Genomic DNA, 18,440 nt, shown 5'->3' with positions numbered 1-18,440 from the left:
GCAACTGTGCAGAGATCTCCCGCAGACGCTGTAGTGATTGGAGTATTTCCTTCCTACGGCCCGGCTCGCTAGCTCGTGCGCTGCAGAGGATGGCTTTATTTCCTATGGACTTGTGCACTATAAAGGTTGCCATCAGCATTTCTTGGCTACATTTGGCGTTTTCGGTAAAGCACTCGCAGGGTTTATCGCGCAGACATTGGCCAGGCATTTCACAGCTTCTGTATATAAGACAATCGTGAACTCTGACATAAAGCCATGGCATCACCTTCATCTTCCATTTATACATGTCCGACCGGGTGCTCAGACGTGGCGTGAGCCTTATACAGATGAATAGTAAAACTAGTGTCAGGGTATGTGTCTAGTCCACGTTCAGGATTGCATCAGGATTTGGTCAGGATTTTCCATCAGTATTTATAAGCCAAAACCAGGAGTGGAACAAATAGAGGAAAAGTATAACAGAAACATATGCACCACTTCTGCATTTATCACCCACTCCTGGTTTTGGCTTACAAATACTGATGTAAAATACTGACCAAATCCTGATGCAATCCTGAACGTGGACACATACCCTTACTCAGGCTTGTGAAGGTTTACGTGAGCATGAGGCACGGAGACGTCTGACAAGGATATAGAAACAAGAGGCACATTGTACATAATATAACAAAAATTTATTCTCAAAGTTGTTTTTACAAAACAAAAATAAAGAAGGTATATATGGGAGAAGATATCCAAAAGCCCCCAGGGAGATAATTAAAATATTCAAGTGTCAGATCCACTCAAAAATTAATACAATCTCACCCAGAGAGCCTTCCGCTAACACCCATATGGACTCCTCCAGACATCCAGGACGTACCCTGAGCTCCCAATCCTAATGACTACCTACAATAGGAAGCATGTACCTCCCGTCAGCCACACCGAACCCCAACATGTCCTCCTCATCCATATTGTTAGCATTCAGGTGCTGCTATTCTCCTAATATCCAGACACAACACACCACATAGTCCCCCGTGGTCCCAAAAACCTGCGCCATCCATTTACTGTACAAAGACGTCAATCAGAGAGGACAATCACTTCATCCGGGTCACACTGCGTGGAGACATGAGACTGGAAGAGAAAGCAGAAGAAACCAAAGATGGAGCCGCAGTATAACAGATGGGAGGAGAGGGGAAAATGTCAGGTTAGAGGAAGCAGAAGGGTACAACTCATGGTTGGCTCGGTGTGGCCAGATCCCTCACCTTCCTGGTTGGCTTGGTCGGCGTATCCACCGGACTGCTGCAGGTCATCATCAGGCCTGGAGTGTCCTCGTCCTCAGTCATACTGTCACAGTCAGAAGAGCTGGAGAGCGACGTGTAAGGGCTGCCGAGAAAAAGGACTATATTAATATGCTGGAATCAAAATTGGTGCAAGAAAACTTACTCCTCAACATATATCCCTTCTCATCAGAGTCTATGGCTCCTGGCCGGATATTGCTACATGACTCGTGTACAGGGACAGAATACACTCAGGAAAAACCCACATAAATGGTTCCTGAACGGCTCATCTTTATGCAGCCTTCACCTACCAGTCGTGACGCTCTAGGATATTACTAAAGGGTACCTGTCACCTAATCTGACAGCAGAGTAATGTAGGAGCAGAGACCCTGATTCCAGCGATGTGTCGCTTACTCTGGGCCATTCAATGATCTGTCCTAAAAGGGAATTTACACTAAGAAAAAACAAAAAAGATTCCTGATAATTGTGCAGTGTAAACAAGCTGCTGTGAATGAGCAAACAATATAGCAATCTGTACATCAGAATGTGATCGGACCCTCAGCACCTTCCCAAAACAGATCAATAGCAGTATGGTAGGAGAAAATACTAAAACATAACCTTTAATAATATCCTAAAAACAGGCTGATATCCACAATGAATAAATAGACTATTAAACAATAACTAAAGTGCAAGTGCTCAAAATATAAACCTGGTATGTTCTCACCAAAGCAGAACTTCCTCTATTCCAATTATGTAGATAGGACTTCTCATAGGAGTAAAGGCTCCACTTTCCCCTTAGGGTAACTTCACACAGGGCGTTTTTGTTGCTTTTTTTTCTGCAGCAAAACCTGATCATCTCGGTAGGAAAGAAGCTGCGTCAAAAACGCAGGTTTAGGTGCATTTTTGGTGCGTTTTTTTTTCTCTTTGTCCATGCTAATGTCCTTGGATTTTCAGCAGCAAAAACGCAGCAAATAATAATACCTGCATTTTTTTCAACACCCATTCAAGTCAATGGGTGAAAAAATGCAGCAAAAACGCAGAAAGAAGTGACATGCTCTATGTCCAAAAAATGCAGCAAAGCACAAAATACTGATCACACAAAAAACCAATGTGTGTGCATGAGATTTCCGAAATCTCATAGGCTTTGCTGGTACTATAAAAAGCAGCTGAAAATTAGCATAAAAAAACGAAGCAAAAACTCCCTGTGTGAACTTACCCTTAGAGTCAAAACATGGGGAATGGGCAAAAAAAGAACACAAGAACAGAGTATATTTGATTATTACCACTCCGTGTCGTGCCCCTGCATTGCTGCCATCCTAACAAGGGCTATAACCTAGTGTGGACCTGTAAGTAAATTACCCATAGGGTTATGTAACCTCCCCAATGCATTTCTCCCTCCGTATGGGGGGGGGGGGGGGGGGTCATCAGGTTTTTTTTTTTTCCCCCCAAGATCAATAGCAGTATCTTTTGAGGCTCCTTGCAGTGGAAGGTCAGCCTCATAGACCGACAAGTTGTGTCAGCGCCCTTGTCAGGGGAAAAAAAAAAGAAGGGGTCTTGTATTAGGGCGGCAGCAATGCAGGGGCCCGACACGGTGTGGTAACAATCAAATATACTCCTCCCTTGTTCTTGTTTGCCATTCCTCATGTTTTGAACCTAAGGAGAAAATGGAGCCTTTACTCCTATGAGAAGTCATATCAACATAATTGGAATACAGGAAGTTCTGCTTTGGTGAGACCATACCAGGTTTATATTTTGAGCACTTGCACTTTAGTTACTGTTTAATAGTCTATTTGTGCATTGTGGATATCAGCCCATTTTTAGGATATTATTAAAAGTTATGTTTTAGTATTTTCTCCTACCCTGCTGCTATTGTTGGTTTGTGAATGAGCAAAACATTTGTTCGTCAGGTGAAATGACCTTTCGTGCTGCTCAGATGATTATCGCTCTTGGCAGCGCATCGTTCGGTGTAAGAAGTGTGAGAACAACGGCAGCCTGTGTGCACTGGACCATTTATTACTCAGTGTTTTATGTGCAACGTTAAAAGGGTTTCCCAATACTGGACACCCCAACATAATGAAGTCCGGACCGCAATTAACATATAATTAGTGTATACCCTCTGGCAGCGGCGCTGTTGTTCCCAGTGACGTGACTTGTGTCATGTGCAGACTGTAGAGAGACTGCAGCTCACCAATAGTCTGTGCGGGCAGACGGCCATTGTGACGAAACGGTAAAGGCTGCAGCCGCCACATGACAAGCCACGTCTCCCTCCGAGAACACCGGTGCAGACATTGCTGGGACGGCGCGGCTGCAGGAGGGGACTATGAGCGGTCTGTATTTTAATGGAAGTTCTGAATTAATTACATAAATTAAACTGGGGACGTCCAGAAGCGATAACGCCTATTGGCACGGACTGTCTAAACATTTAACGCTGCAGATCTGTTAATGTAAATGCACCTGAAGGCTTCACGGAGTATTGTAGTATTAGAGACAACACATTACATCCGGTAGCAAATGTCTCCGAGCCGCCATGAACTTACTGAGAAATCCTTATGACATTGGCGTTTTGGGTATTGCCAAATTATTTACTACCCATCCCCACACTTTCTATAGACACAATGAGTGTCCAGACACACCAGGTCAGACAAATGGTCACAAATGCCTAACAGGGTAGATAAAAATGGAGGTAAAAATAAACACCAATTCTTACAGCCACCACCAAACTGGACAGTTATGTGACTTCACTGTTGGGTCAGGAGCAAAATAAGATCAGGAACACATATTGCAGGAGAAGTTACTGACATCAGGAGGCTGGATATCAGACATCAGTCAGCAATTATGCCAGAAGACGTGATCCTATTACCCAAATATCTGATCCAACAAGCTGCACACACGGGTATGTATTCACTTCTCTAATAAAACAGACACTAACGACTGAAGTAGCTGATCTTACACCATGTGAACCCTCGCTTATTACCCTTGGTCTGGTTTACTAATCTGAGATGTCCCCTCACTGGTTCATCCTTCTCCCATCTCTGCCCCTGTCCCACTGATACATCTTTCTCCCATCCCTGCCACCGTCCCATGCCTCACTGGTTCATTCTTCTCCCATCCCTGTCCCATGTCTCTCTGGTTCATCCTTCTCCCTTCCCTGCCCCCGTCCCATGTCTCACTGGTTAATCCTTCTCCCATCCCTGTCCCCTTCCCATGTCTCACTGGTTCATCCTTCTCCCATCCCTGTCCCATGTCTCTCTGGTTCATCCTTCTCCCATCCCTGCCCCCATCCCATGTCTCACTGGTTAATCCTTTTCCCATCCCTGTCCCCTTCCCATGTCTCACTGGTTCATCCTTCTCCCATCCCTGCCCCCATCCCATGTCTCACTGGTTCATCCTTTTCCCATCCCTGCCCCCGTCCCATGCCTCACTGGTTCATTCTTCTCCCATCCCTGTCCCATGTGTCTCTGGTTCATCCTTCTCCCATCCCTGCCCCCGTCCCATGTCTCACTGGTTCATCCTTCTCCCATCTCTGCCCCGTCCCCTGCCTGTGGTTCATCCTTCTGCCATCCCTGCCCCATGTCTCACTGGTTCATCCTTTTCCCATCCCTGCCCCCCCGTCCCATGTCTCACTGGTTCATCCTTTTCCCATCCCTGCCCCCCGTCCCATGTCTCACTGGTTCATCCTTTTCCCATCCCTGCCCCATGTCTCATTGGTTCATCCTTTTCCCATCCCTGCCCCATGTCTCACTGGCTCATCCTTCTCCCATCCCTGCCTCAGTGGTTCATCCTTCTGCCATCCCTGCCCCATGTCTCACTGGTTCATCCTTTTCCCATCCCTGCCCCCCCCGTCCCATGTCTCACTGGTTCATCCTTTTCCCATCCCTGCCCCCCGTCCCATGTCTCACTGGTTCATCCTTTTCCCATCCCTGCCCCATGTCTCACTGGTTCATCCTTCTCCCATCCCTGCCCTATGTCTCATTGGTTCATCCTTTTCCCATCCCTGCCCCATGTCTCACTGGTTCATCCTTTTCCCATCCCTGCCCCCGTCCCATGTTTCACTGGTTCATCCTTTTCCCATCCCTGCCCCACTCCCATGTCTCTCTGGTTCATCCTTCTCCCATCCCTGTCCCATGTCTCACTGGTTCATCCTTTTCCCATCCCTGCCCCCGTCCCATGTCTCACTGGTTCATCCTTTTCCCATCCCTGTCCCCGTCCCATGTCTCTCTGGTTCATCCTTCTCCCATCCCATGTCTCACTGGTTCATCCTTCTCCCATCCCTACCCCCTTCCAATGTCTCACTGGTTCAGCCTTTTCCCATCCCTGCCCCTTCCCATGTCTCACTGGTTCATCCTTTTCCCATCCCTGCCCCCGTCCCATGTCTCACTGGTTCATCCTTTTCCCATCCCTGCCCCCGTCCCATGTCTCTCTGGCTCATCCTTCTCCCATCCCATGTCTCACTGGTTCATCCTTCTCCCATCCCTGCCCCCTTCCAATGTCTCACTGGTTCAGCCTTTTCCCATCCCTGCCCCCGTCCCATGTCTCACCCTTCTCCCATCCCTGCCCCATGTCTCACTGGTTCATCCTTTTCCCATCCCTGCCCCTTCCCATGTCGCACTGGTTCACCCTTTTCCCATCCCTGCCCCCTTCCCATGTCCCACTGGTTCATCCTTTTCCCATCCCTGCCACCGTCCCACTGGTTCATCCTTTTCCCATCCCTGCCCCTGGTCTCACTGGTTCATCCTTTTCCCATCCCTGCCCCCGTCCCATGTCTCTCTGGTTCATCCTTCTCCCATCCCATGTCTCACTGGTTCACCCTTTTCCCATCCCTGTCCCCCCCTTCCCATGTCTCACTGGTTCATCCTTCTCCCATCCCTGCCTCAGTGGTTCATCCTTCTGCCATCCCTGCCCCATGTCTCACTGGTTCATCCTTTTCCCATCCCTGCCCCCCGTCCCATGTCTCACTGGTTCATCCTTCTCCCATCCCATGTCTCACTGGTTCATCCTTCTCCCATCCCTGCCCCCGTCCCATGTCTCACTGGTTCAGCCTTTTCCCATCCCTGCCCCCTTCCAATGTCTCACTGGTTCAGCCTTTTGCCATCCCTGCCCCCGTCCCATGTCTCACTGGTTCATCCTTCTCCCATCCCTGCCCCATGTCTCACTGGTTCATCCTTTTCCCATCCCTGCCCCCTTCCATTGTCTCACTGGTTCATCCTTTTCCCATCCCTGCCCCCTTCCAATGTCTCACTGGTTCATCTTTTTCTCATCCCTGCCCCTTCCCATGTCTCACTGGTTTATCCTTTTCCCATCCCTGCCCCCTTCCCATGTCCCACTGGTTCACCTTTTTCCCATCCCTGCCCCTTCCCATGTCTCACTGGTTTATCCTTTTCCCTTCCCTGCCCCATGTCGCACTGGTTCACCTTTTTCCCATCCCTGCCCCTTCCCATGTCTCACTGGTTCATCCTTTTCCCATCCCTGCCCCCTTCCCATGTCTCACTGGTTCATCCTTCTCCCATCCCTGCCCCCTTCCAATGTCTCACTGGTTCAGCCTTTTCCCATCCCTGCCCCCGTCCCATGTCTCACTGGTTCAGCCTTTTCCCATCCCTGCCCCTTCCCATGTCTCACTGGTTCATCCTTTTCCCATCCCTGCCCCCTTCCCATGTCTCACTGGTTCATCCTTCTCCCATCCCTGCCCCCTTCCAATGTCTCACTGGTTCAGCCTTTTCCCATCCCTGCCCCCGTCCCATGTCTCACTGGTTCAGCCTTTTCCCATCCCTGCCCCCTTCCAATGTCTCACTGGTTCAGCCTTTTCCCATCCCTGCCCCCTTCCAATGTCTCACTGGTTCATCCTTTTCCCATCCCTGCCCCTTCCCATGTCTCACTGGTTTACCCTTTTCCCATCCCTGCCCCCTTCCCATGTCCCACTGGTTCACCTTTTTCCCATCCCTGCCCCTTCCCATGTCTCACTGATTCATCCTTTTCCCATCCCTGCCCCCTTCCAATGTCTCACTGGTTCATCCTTTTCCCATCCCTGCCCCTTCCCATGTCTCACTGGTTTATCCTTTTCCCATCCCTGCCCCATGTCTCACTGGTTCACCTTTTTCCCATCCCTGCCCCTTCCAATATCTCACTGGTTCATCCTTTTCCCATCCCTGCCCCCTTCCCATGTCTCACTGGTCTAGCTTGATTCTTTTGCTGCTCTTCTCTTTGTGATCTTCTGTGCGTTCTTTTCCATTAAATACGTTCAGCCCATTACTGTTAGTCCAGTTCTCTGGCGACATGTCTTTCCGTTTTCGGCGAGGTGGAGAACGGTCTTCCCCTTGATCTGAAGGCTTACAAGAGTCTTTAATAAGAGGGGCGCTGATCTTTCTAAGTTTCAGGCGATGTAATGATCTTTTGCGCACTGGTGTGGCCATGTGTACTCCATTCCTACTGCGCAGTGGTGACAAGTCACAGTCTGTCTTGTTTTCACAGTCGTCCGGGGCTGTTGCCGTTGAGTGGACTTTGGGAAGGGTTACCTCGTCTTCCCTGATAGGACTATCTGAAGGTGTCCGATCCCTGCTGGCTGCAGCTTCAACCATGGAATCATCGTCTTCATTGTCACGATTTCCTGCAGTTTCTATACAGATCGTCTCCTCTTCCGTGCTTGCAACCTCACTGTCTATACTCGTCCTTCTTGACACAGAAGGTTCTTCTGCATTTACATCAGGGCAGCTTTCTTCTTGGCCCACAGGAGATGGAGGCGGCTCGCTATACATCCCTGCATCACTTCCGTCAGGTGAAGGATCATCTTCAGGTTCTGTGACGTCTTTACCATCTCCTTCCAAGTCATCCTTGTCTTTCACCATCAAGGACACAGTCATATCAGGTAGTAAATACTTTTCTGTGTTTTTATGATTTTCTTCATTCACTGTGTTGTTAGGAGATGACTCGCAATTCAACAGCAGATCCTCCGTTTCCTCAAATTCATTAATCTCGGGACTTTGTCTCAAGACAGTGTCTTCTTGATTCTCCTCTGTTTGCTCTTCGGAGTTTGTGGGGGTGTCGCAGACCTCCTGCTCCTCATTCTGCTCATCGTCAGACTTGGCTTTAGCAGGGCTGCCGTTACTTGGAAGTCCAGAGGAACCCGAGAGTTGTGCTTCCACCTCTGACTCCAGGGTGGTGTTTGAAGAGTCTTTATCAAGTGATGTAGAGGATGCTGGGGATGAATCCTGTTCTGTTGCTTCTTCACCGTCTTCCTTTTCTTTTTCCCCGTCAGATGCCATATCCATCTTTTGATCAGCCTCATTTTCTTGGTCGGCAGCAACTTCTTCTAAATGGAAAAGACAGGAATGCAAAATAAGATTAGAGCAACGCATCAAGGTCACATATCACTACAGTAATACCGTGCAATGTTGTAGAAGTGAGCACAGTTGTCATATGATATGTATGAAGCCGCATCCTATTTTTCATCCTAAGAAGCCTTTTGTACGTTATGCTGGCCTTGATCAGCCCAATCGCGAGGGTCCAGCTTTAGAGGTCCCCAAGGAAAAGCTTAATTATTTATTGCTTTGTTAGAGAAAGCTGGGCCGTTCATACATGTCTTCGCATTTATAGGTCATACAGCACACTAGGGGTACGTTCACACTGTATATGCGGGATTATATTACAGTACTGGCATTGGGGATCAATGTGGAAAATCTCATCAAGATACTGTAGAGAAAAGCTTCGGCATAAATTGACCAGTGCTGAAGATTTGACATCTGATCAGTTTTTGTTTTGTATTTTCCATGTGTAATAGAAATAGTAAATTTTCAACCTGCAGAATTTATGCAGCAGAATCCAAGTCATTTGGTGCCAAATTAGCCAATGGATATTTGCTACAGCTTTTCCACTACATATCTGCCTAATAGGGCAAATGAAAAGGGGTCGTCTGGAAGAGACTTTGGCTCTAAGTCACCGGGGTCCATTACATGGCAGAGGCCGTGAGACGTGTTTGGGACAGACCCCACCTCACCTTCCTCGTTCTCTCCCTCCTCACTATCTGGACTTCCTTTACTGTGCTCCAGCTCTTCCTCAATGTCCGTTTCAGAGTTTTCTGATTCAACGTCTTCCTCTGATTCCCCCGATGACGACTGTGTTGATGACTGTGTATGCTTTCCAGATGTCTGTCAATAAGAGAAGAGATGTTACTCCAGGACACAGCACCTCTGCCAGCAAGAATTAGACAAGAAGCGATTTATTAGACAATCTTATCAGTGTCGGGCCTTATACTCCATACAACTGAGACTGGAGACATCCAAAATGATCCACCATGGTGTAAGGAAATGCACTGCTGACGGCTCAGCTATAATGCTGCGCTGCAGTCACACAGCAGAGCACGGCCTGGGCAGACACTGAAACAGCAGGGGCTGCTCCTAACGAGAGGCGTAGGTGACAACAGAAGGCATGACAGCTGAGAAAATCAGAGGTAGGAAGTCTAATATTCGCAAGGTAAGCTTTCAGTGGCCGACACCATCTCCGCACAATTTCCCTGTTACCAGTACACGTTCTCTTGCAGCTTACGATACTGTTGGACATTTTTCCAAATACTATTTGGAAGTCTTCACATCATCTCTACTAAATATCTCAGATTTCTCTGGGCAGGATAATTGTGAAAACTGTCAGGAAGGCCTTTATCAGCCCATGATGAGCTGTATGCACAGTCTTTCTCCGCTCCCGGTCTATGTGGTTTCTGACATTGCACCTACCCTTCTCGTCTTCCTCCTGGTGTCCTCCTCGCCGTCATCCTGCAGCTGAGCATACTTCTTGATGATGATATCAAGGCTATTCAGTGCCGTATTGCGGTTTTCTCGCAGACGTCGTGACAAGCTCAGGTCCTGCTGAGCGGGATCATTCACTAGAAAACACATTAAGGGTTAATGAGAAGTTCGCACCTACCAAAAGCAGTCATTGACCGGCGTTACAGCAATCTGCAGTCTGCCCCGGCCACTGACGAGATTTCTTACAAACAAAACAGAAAAGCTTCACAAGCAAAGTCACCAGCTATCATACACATAGGCATGGACACAAGATCAGACATTAAAGGGGATTTCCCATCTCCAAGATGCTATCCCAATATGTAGTAGGTCTAATAATAATAATATTAGGAAATACCTCCAATTAAAAGTGTATTATAGTTCTTCTGATTAGCTATGACGCTTACCCCATGTCCAGGGCATTGCAGTAGCTTAGGTATCCATGGTTACAGCCACTCATAGTGAGTTAGCCGCTAGTGTTCATAGTCCTGGATACCTAAGCTACTGAAATGCCCTGCATATGGGGTAAGCAACATAGCAAATCAGAAGAACTATACTACATTTCTAGTTGGAGGTATCTGCTAATAATAATAATAATAATATTATATAATAATATTATACCTACTACATATTGGGATAAGATCTTGGAGATGGGAATACCCCTTTAAGCATACCATTCCATCGGGGATGATGATTTATTTTACGCAGTCAAACCTGACCCTCGGAGTAGATTCATCCACTTTATTCAGGTAACTGGAATCCAATAATGAAACCTTGGACTTTGCTTTCCATGTTGTAAGTTGTTTATATACCGTAGTAAGGGTTGGCAGACTATGGCAGACTACTGTGCCCGTCGCCACTTAGCAGGTACAGGCACTAATAAGAGGTACAGGTCTGTATCTGGGAGGAGGAAACTAGAGGAGGCACGCACTGACATGCCATTCATTCCTTCTTGACTGAATTTTTGTTATTTCAATTTTATTCTCTCCTTTTCAAAAACGAAATTCAGAATTTTGTTTAAGAAAAATAAATAAATTGGTTTGTCACCATTTTCAAAGACCACTTATTTTTTTTGCTGATGGACCCGTATAGTGTCCTTTTCGCATGGAGAGCTGTAGTTTTTATTGGTAGCGTTTTGGTGGACAGACCGTTTTGAGTGGATTTTTTCAGGGAAGGTGCAGTCACAGGCTTCATAGAACAAAGATGGAGACCAGAGTCTTTAGTAGGCCAACGGGTGCCATGGCAACCTATTGTCCCCCCCTTATGTCGAGGGTGGGGGATGGGTGGGTGAAGAATTGGAATGGACCCCCATCCCAGATCTCACCAGTTAAATGCTGCTGACAGCATCATTTAAAGTGTTAAATGGGAGATCTGAATCCAAAGTTGAAATTATTCCTAGATGTCCATCAATTCAATATAATAATCAATTCAATATCATAATTTACTCACACTTATAATGTGCTTTAATTAATTCCTTACTGCTTCCATTCTGCTATTTTTTTTACTTCCGTTGTGATTTTTGTTATAAAGGGATGTCATTATTGATAAAGGGCTGTGGTCAATGCCATAGTCACTTTTCCCACCCCGCCACAAAGCGTCCATTTCAGAGGCCCCTAAAAGTGACATCAGTTTTGGGAGTTGGTCTCTGCTCTCCACGTTCTCTGCTTACAATGCGCAGTGACCGTGCACTCTCTTGTTACTTCTCATTAGAGCTGATGAGGGAGCGCACTGTCACTGTGCCTTCAAAGGAATAAAGAACTCGTACTGAGCATGTGTCAGAATTAACAACCAACACAAGCTCAATACAGTAAAGCCAGGACTAGCCCAGCATCTGAAACAGACACATTTAATTCTTTGTTTCAGGGTGGGGAAAGAGACTGTGCCTGTGACCACAGCCCGGACCCACTGAGGACGTTCCGATTTGGTATCCCAGCATGCACTGGGGAGTCTCAAATGAAACGTCATCGGAATGGAAAAAAAAAGCTGGAAGATAGAGCAGACCGGGGACTTTTAGTTAACATAATCTAATCATTTCAATAACATATTTTAAGACGACATTGAGGATCTAATTTTACTTTGGTTTGGGACCACCCCTTTAAGCAGCAGTGATCAAAGTTTCTAATGGAGCGTAACAGCTGGCACCTGCCGTATATGACGTGGCCTGAGCCCAAGTCTGCTCCATGCACCTGCATAGGAAATGCAAGTACTATGCCAGGAAGTGGTTAAACAACTAATTGGGAGGTTGCCGAATGTATGACCCCTCCCCAGGATCCTAAGGAAAGGACATGAATGTCACTGTTTAGATAAGTGAATAAAAACTAAATGCTCTACCCCTACTTGTTGCTCCCTGGAGATCTACAGACGATGTAGATCAGAGGTCCCCAACCTTTTTTGCACCAGGGACCGGCTTTAAGCAAGACCAGTTTTCCATGGCCCGGTGGGGGTGGGGCAGGGGCGGGGCTTTGGTCATATGGGGGTGGGGTTATGGAGGGATGGAGCTTAGTGCATACTTATCATATAATTATGACATTTATAATGAGAATGTGATTCAACTTACCATAGGTTCAGAATGAGTGGGAGCACCATGCTTGTTTCCCTGGTGCTTTGCACCATTATTGCCCCATAGCTGTGCCATATAGTGCTCTGCACCATTATTGCCCCATAGCTGTGCCATACAGTGCTCTGCACCATTGCCCCATAGCTGTGCCATATAGTGCTCTGCACCATTATTGCCCCATAGCTGTGCCATATAGTGCTCTGCACCGTTCATTATTGCCCCATAGCTGTGCTGCTGCTGCTGCAATAAAAATAATAAAACACATACTCACCTGTCTTGCTTGCAGCTCCTCGGCGCCATCTTCCCGGCGTCTCTCTGCACTGACTGATCAGGCAGAGGGCGGCGCGCACACTATATGCGTCATCGCGCCCTCTGCCTGCAGTCAGTGCGGAGAGACGCCGGGAAGATGGAGACAGCGCCCGGCGTGTGGAACGAGGACACGTAAATATGCGATACTTACCTGCTCCCGGCATGCCGCTCCTTCCCCCGGACAGCTGGTCTTCGGTGCCGCAGCCTCTTCCTCTGTCAGCGGTCACCGGCACCGCTGATTAGAGAAATGAATTATGCGGCTCCGCCCCTATGGGAGGTGGAGCCGCCTATTCATTTCTCTAATGAGCGGTCCCACGTGACCGCTGAACAGGGGCGCCGCGGACCGGCTGAAAAACCCCAACGGCCCGGTCCTGGTCCGCGGTCCGGCGGTTGGGGACCTCTGATGTAGATGATATATTATGATACACAAGACACGTTCACTTCACAAATGATCTGAGATACAAATCAGAAAGTAACCAAGAAAAAACAGATAAAGCAACCACACAAAAAGCAACTAATACTGCCGCTGTCCACTCACCGCTCTTATAGGGGTCAGTCAGGTGGCAGCCAAAGTTGTAAATCATATCCAAATGTCTCCTGTCTTGCAGCTTATTACCAAGTTCTCGGAAGGCATCTTGGGCCATGCTTTGCATCTGCTTACGTGACAGTCCTAGGCTATGCTTCTCATTCGCTCGCTCAACCACCTGAATCACATCCCCATAATCAGGGAAGAGGTCTCTGCTACTATTGATGAACTTTTCCAGGCGCCGGTTGACTTCTGGGTACCGGGTGCCCCTGTACAGAATCCTCTGCTCGATGACTCGGCCGGTCAGACTCGAGCAGTCTTTTAGGTCACACAGTTTTTCAAATATCCGCAGCAATTTGCGCTTGAGCCTGGACTCCTGGATGTAGGACGAGTCCTCATCTTCAAGCTCGTCCAGGCTCAGCTCTTTCTCCTGCAGCTTTTTTATCTCCAGAGAGTAAATTCTCAGCAGATTCTCCAGGTAGCGAATCTGACGCTTGGAGCCAGTTTTCTTTTCGGCCACGCCCTCGGCTTCCTCCTCCTCGATTTCTGCTGGCGTTTCCGCTTGCACCGTGGTGGGCTTCTGGATGGCTCGTGTCTGCAGGACGACCTTGCGCTTTTGGGAGTTTGCTTTGAGCGAGGTGCACAGTTCGTTGATGTAAACAAAGACTTTGGAGCGCTTGGCTTGCACTCGAGTGAGACAACGGCCCAGGGTGTTTCTGAACTCCACCGAGGTCAGATAGGAGGGATTGGCCTTGGAGTATCTTCCCTGAAGAAACGAGATAACCTCCGGGTGATCCGAAGTCAAATTTGAGCAGAATTCAATAAACTGAAAAAGAAAGATGTAGCCCAGATTAAGACACCGACCTAAAAAACTAACAACATAGACTCCATTTATAAAAGAAGACTCCAAAAATACTGGGGTCACCAGCGCCCCCCTGCGTTGTAAGATTAACAGGCCCCATATAACGTGGCTATGACGCAGTCTTGTCCTGTCCATAGAGATGACACCAGGCCACTAATGGTGGCTGCAATCATAAGACGCGACATCACTACTGTGACAATCTGAAGTGACACCAACAGAAGGGGACAGAAGCTCAATTTTAAATCGAGATCAACTTACAAAATAGTAAAAAAAAAAATGGTGACAAGAGCGATAACAGAAGTGCAATAGAATATAAGGGGTAAGGGACATATTGGAATAAAAGGACATGTCCTCACCTCATTAAACAGAGTCTTGTTTTGGGCACTGATCACCTCCGCCTTACTCGGGGGGCTGCTGCAGCTTTTTTCCGTGTTTCCATTGGTTTCCTTACATGGATTGCGTGGACTTGCTGTGGCTTTTGTGGGACGTGGTGGTTCTTCCTCTTCATCGTCATCTAGTATGATGATTTCCTTCACTGTTGACATTTTTCTCTTTCAGGAACTCAAGGATGTGACGGTGTAAACATGGCAGGACTTACCAACTGACAACCGAGTGTGACCTGTCAAAGATAAAGCAGTGATAAGGCCTTGTTCATACTACGTTTATGAAGTGTGTACAGTGGTTTCATCTAAACCCCTGAAAAATAGGATTTGGGCAAAACCAACAGGACGCAATGAGGACTTTAAAATTGACTTTAGCTTTTTCCGATGGTGTAGGTCTTTTCAGACGGGCACCAGCAGACTGACACCACCGTAAAACAAACGAGGGGTTTATTTGAACTCCAATTGTGTCCGTGCAATCTGCGGGTTTCTGCTTGTTGCCCACTAATAGAAGTATTAGGATAATAAAATACACCTTTACTTTCCTTCTAATGGTCCTGGCATCCCTGCCGAAGTGATGTCACTGGTGCCAGACCAGTGGAGCGGAGTAAAAATGTAAGCAATGGTTAATGAACTATTTCAACTTGTTACCTTCATAGAGTTTCTCCTTTGTTAAATCTGCAAATAACCTTGAATTCTCAGGACATTTGCAAGATACCCACTGACCCTGCACAATTCCCAGCGGGTATCCATCATTTCTCCACTCAGCTTTCCATGGAGAAGAGTTTAAACTGAGACTTCCCTAAGAAATTAGCTAAGAAGCCTTTACACTGCAGTGAACGGAAGCCACCGTGAACGTTGGCGGCATCAACAGATTTATTTTTCCCTTTATCTTGGGTGCTCTAAGTGAATGGAGTCCAATAGGAATCAGTCACCCCCTGGACGATTTTGATCTATGGGCAGTGTCTACATCGAACTTCTGCGCAGGCGAGTCTCTGCTACTACGCAGCAACTCACCGCAGACACTGCCCATAGGAGAGCGGACAGTGATCATGTAACCGTGCACATGCATAGAGCATGTGCGGGACTACAGCGCTGAACAGGTCAGTGTGACACAGACTGGGGGGGACCATTATAATGAAGTTGGGAGGCAATGGTTTCTTCCAGGCACCGCACGCCCCAAAGAAATCATTAGCATATAACAAATGGATTTCTTAAGATCTACACCACAGCTACGAGGCACACAGGCCAGACTGGTTTAACCATTCTATTACCTGTATGCCCATAGTAATAGATCAAAATTGTCCAGGGGGTGACAGATTCCCTTTAAGGGAAAACCCGGCCACAGTAAAAGTTGTTTCATAATGTATAAAATGCAAATTAATTCCTGCAATACTTATATAGTGCCTCACTCACATTGTATTGTATCTTATTAGGCAATTTTATTCGGATTCTACAAATGACTTCCTGTAACAAATACACGGCCATCGCCTTATTGCTGGCAGACGGGCCCATGCAGAGGGATCAGACAGTGCGTCACGTATAGAGTTGAGCGAATTTTTCAAAATTCGATTCAGATTATGATTGGCGGCAAATATTGATTATGCAATATTCACCACACACAGTCGAATGTCATTTGAGTCAATGGGAGTAGAAATGACCGAACATGTTCGAAACCGATCATCAAACAAATTCGGCACGAATAGGGTAACGGTATGGCAAATTCAGGGACTGATCCCAAACATATTCATTCGCTCAACTCTAGTCACGTACCTCACTGTTACAAGTATCACCTACAGAGCAGTGACGCAGATCACAGCTGATGTATTTAATGGCCACATACACATTAGCAGGGCTGTGTTTGTTAGTTGGCATGCTGTAGCAATGCGACCACAGAAACCTCTGCATTTTGCTAGGAGGCGAGTGTCAGTTTCGTTCTTTGAGATAAGACAATGGCTGCAGGCCGTGCACCGCTGATCACTGGGCTGCAGGGCCCTGATCTCAGGATCGCCGGGGTCCCAGCGATCAGCAAGATGCCCCCTACCCCATGTATAGGGTATAATGTGACGGACCCCCTATAGACGTCCTCCCATCGGGTACACTTATGGCGCATCCGTAGGACGGAGCGGCATCTACAGACGGTTACCGCGTGGATACAATATAAATGTGTGACCCCACACAGAGGGCTGACCACCGGGGAGCAGAGGTGGCGGCCATATTGGATGTCACTTATAAGATAACCTGATAACAAAGGAGCATCTGTGCAGGCAGAGCAGTGCAGAGATCCAGCTGGGGCAGCAGCTCCTGGAGGACCCTGCACAGACCCCAGGTCACCTCCACAGACATGGAGCCCCTAGAAGGAGCACAGCACACAGCCGGCTCAGCAGCGCCCCTGGCGGACGGGCAGGAGGCGACACTAGTAACTACACACGGCACGGAGGGATAACGGGCGCTCCCTGGACACCCCGAATACACTCACTGCGCCCCACGGGTGTGAGAGAAACTCGGCCATAGCGGCGCCGGAAGCCACAACACCCCGCAAACACAACAATGACACGTCCCCGCTCGCCGTATTACCGCTCAGCGACTTCTCCCGCCACTTCCGGCCTCCTGTAATGTCAATGACGTCACGAGAGTCATTTCCGTTTCCGGAAAGATCCAGAGACGCCATGACGCGACACACACAGCAGGGGGCGGAGCCGGCGAGGTTCAAACCTAGAAAAGCGCGCGGCGGGGCGTGGCTGCGACCGGATGACAACGTAAAGGCACGCCCACTGCGGGGGGCGTGGTCAGCGTGTATATAACGGCTGCACACTAGGCGGGAGGCTCCAGTCACCGCGTGCGCGGAGTTACAGAACGCCTGGGCGCCATTTTTTTTCTCCACTTCATGACCAGAACCGTTTTTCTTTGTATTCGTCATATTATTTTTTTTCTATTTATAATGTATTTTTTTAGTGTAATATTGGATGGAAGATTATTTTTTAATATTCTCCATGCGAGATAAATAAGGATCGTGTTTAGAAGGGGCAGTACGAGCAACATGGTGCTCGAGTTGTAACTGCTGTTTATAAGTAAATCACATTTTTACATAAACGTTTTATTTTTCAACATTTCCTGAGACTTTAACCCCTTCATGACCCAGCCTATTTTGGCCTTAATGACCTTGCCGTTTTTTGCAATTCTGACCAGTGTCCCTTTATGAGGTAATAACTCCGGAACGCTTCAACGGATCCTTGCGATTCTGAGATTGTTTTTTCGTGACATATTGGGCTTCATGTTAGTGGTAAATTTAGGTCGATAATTTCTGAGTTTATTTGTGAAAAAAACGGAAATTTCGCAAAAAATTTGAAAATTTCGCAATTTTCACATTTTTAATTTTTATTCTGTTAAACCAGAGAGTTATGTGACACAAAATAGTTAATAAATAACGTTTCCCACATGTCTACTTTACATCAGCACAATTTTGGAAACAATTTTTTTTTTTGCTAGGAAGTTATAAGGGTTAAAATTTGACCAGTGATTTCTCATTTTTACAACAAAATTTACAAAACCATTTTTTTTAGGGACCACCTCACATTTGAAGTCATTTTGAGGGTTCTATATGGCTGAAAATACCCAAAAGTGACACCATTCTAAAAACTGCACCCCTCAAGGTGCTCAAAACCACATTCAAGAAGTTTATTAACCCTTCAGGTGTTTCACAGCAGCAGAAGCAACATGGAAGTAAAAAATGAACATTTAACTTTTTAGTCACAAAAATGATCTTTTAGCAACAATTTTTTTATTTT

The 18,440-nt window shown here is 47.1% G+C and overlaps 1 protein-coding gene across 3 annotated transcripts; it reads right to left on the bottom strand.

Moving 5' to 3' along the window:
* Positions 1 to 646: 646 nt before the first annotated feature.
* On the bottom strand, positions 647 to 17,364 carry DAXX (death domain associated protein). 3 transcript variants are annotated; one of them, XM_077286198.1, is made up of 8 exons: positions 17,230 to 17,364; positions 14,629 to 14,891; positions 13,423 to 14,236; positions 9,971 to 10,119; positions 9,238 to 9,388; positions 7,416 to 8,553; positions 1,236 to 1,356; positions 647 to 1,104 (listed from the first exon to the last, which is right to left on the bottom strand). In XM_077286198.1, exons 2-8 carry the CDS (start codon positions 14,815 to 14,817, stop codon positions 1,051 to 1,053), a joined length of 2,616 nt encoding a protein of 871 aa, XP_077142313.1. In that variant the 5' UTR covers positions 14,818 to 14,891; positions 17,230 to 17,364; the 3' UTR covers positions 647 to 1,050. The 3 variants fall into 3 exon arrangements, with proteins under 3 accessions (XP_077142313.1, XP_077142316.1, XP_077142314.1); XM_077286201.1 differs by having other exon boundaries at positions 7,416 to 8,550; XM_077286199.1 differs by having other exon boundaries at positions 17,132 to 17,278.
* Between the last annotated feature and the right edge of the window lie 1,076 nt (positions 17,365 to 18,440).

The sequence above is a fragment of the Ranitomeya variabilis genome, chromosome 2, assembly GCF_051348905.1.
Source record: "Ranitomeya variabilis isolate aRanVar5 chromosome 2, aRanVar5.hap1, whole genome shotgun sequence".
Lineage (NCBI taxonomy): Eukaryota > Metazoa > Chordata > Amphibia > Anura > Dendrobatidae > Ranitomeya > Ranitomeya variabilis.
The sequence above is the reverse complement of the archived record's forward strand: the minus strand, read 5'-3'. Positions and strand labels throughout refer to the sequence as shown.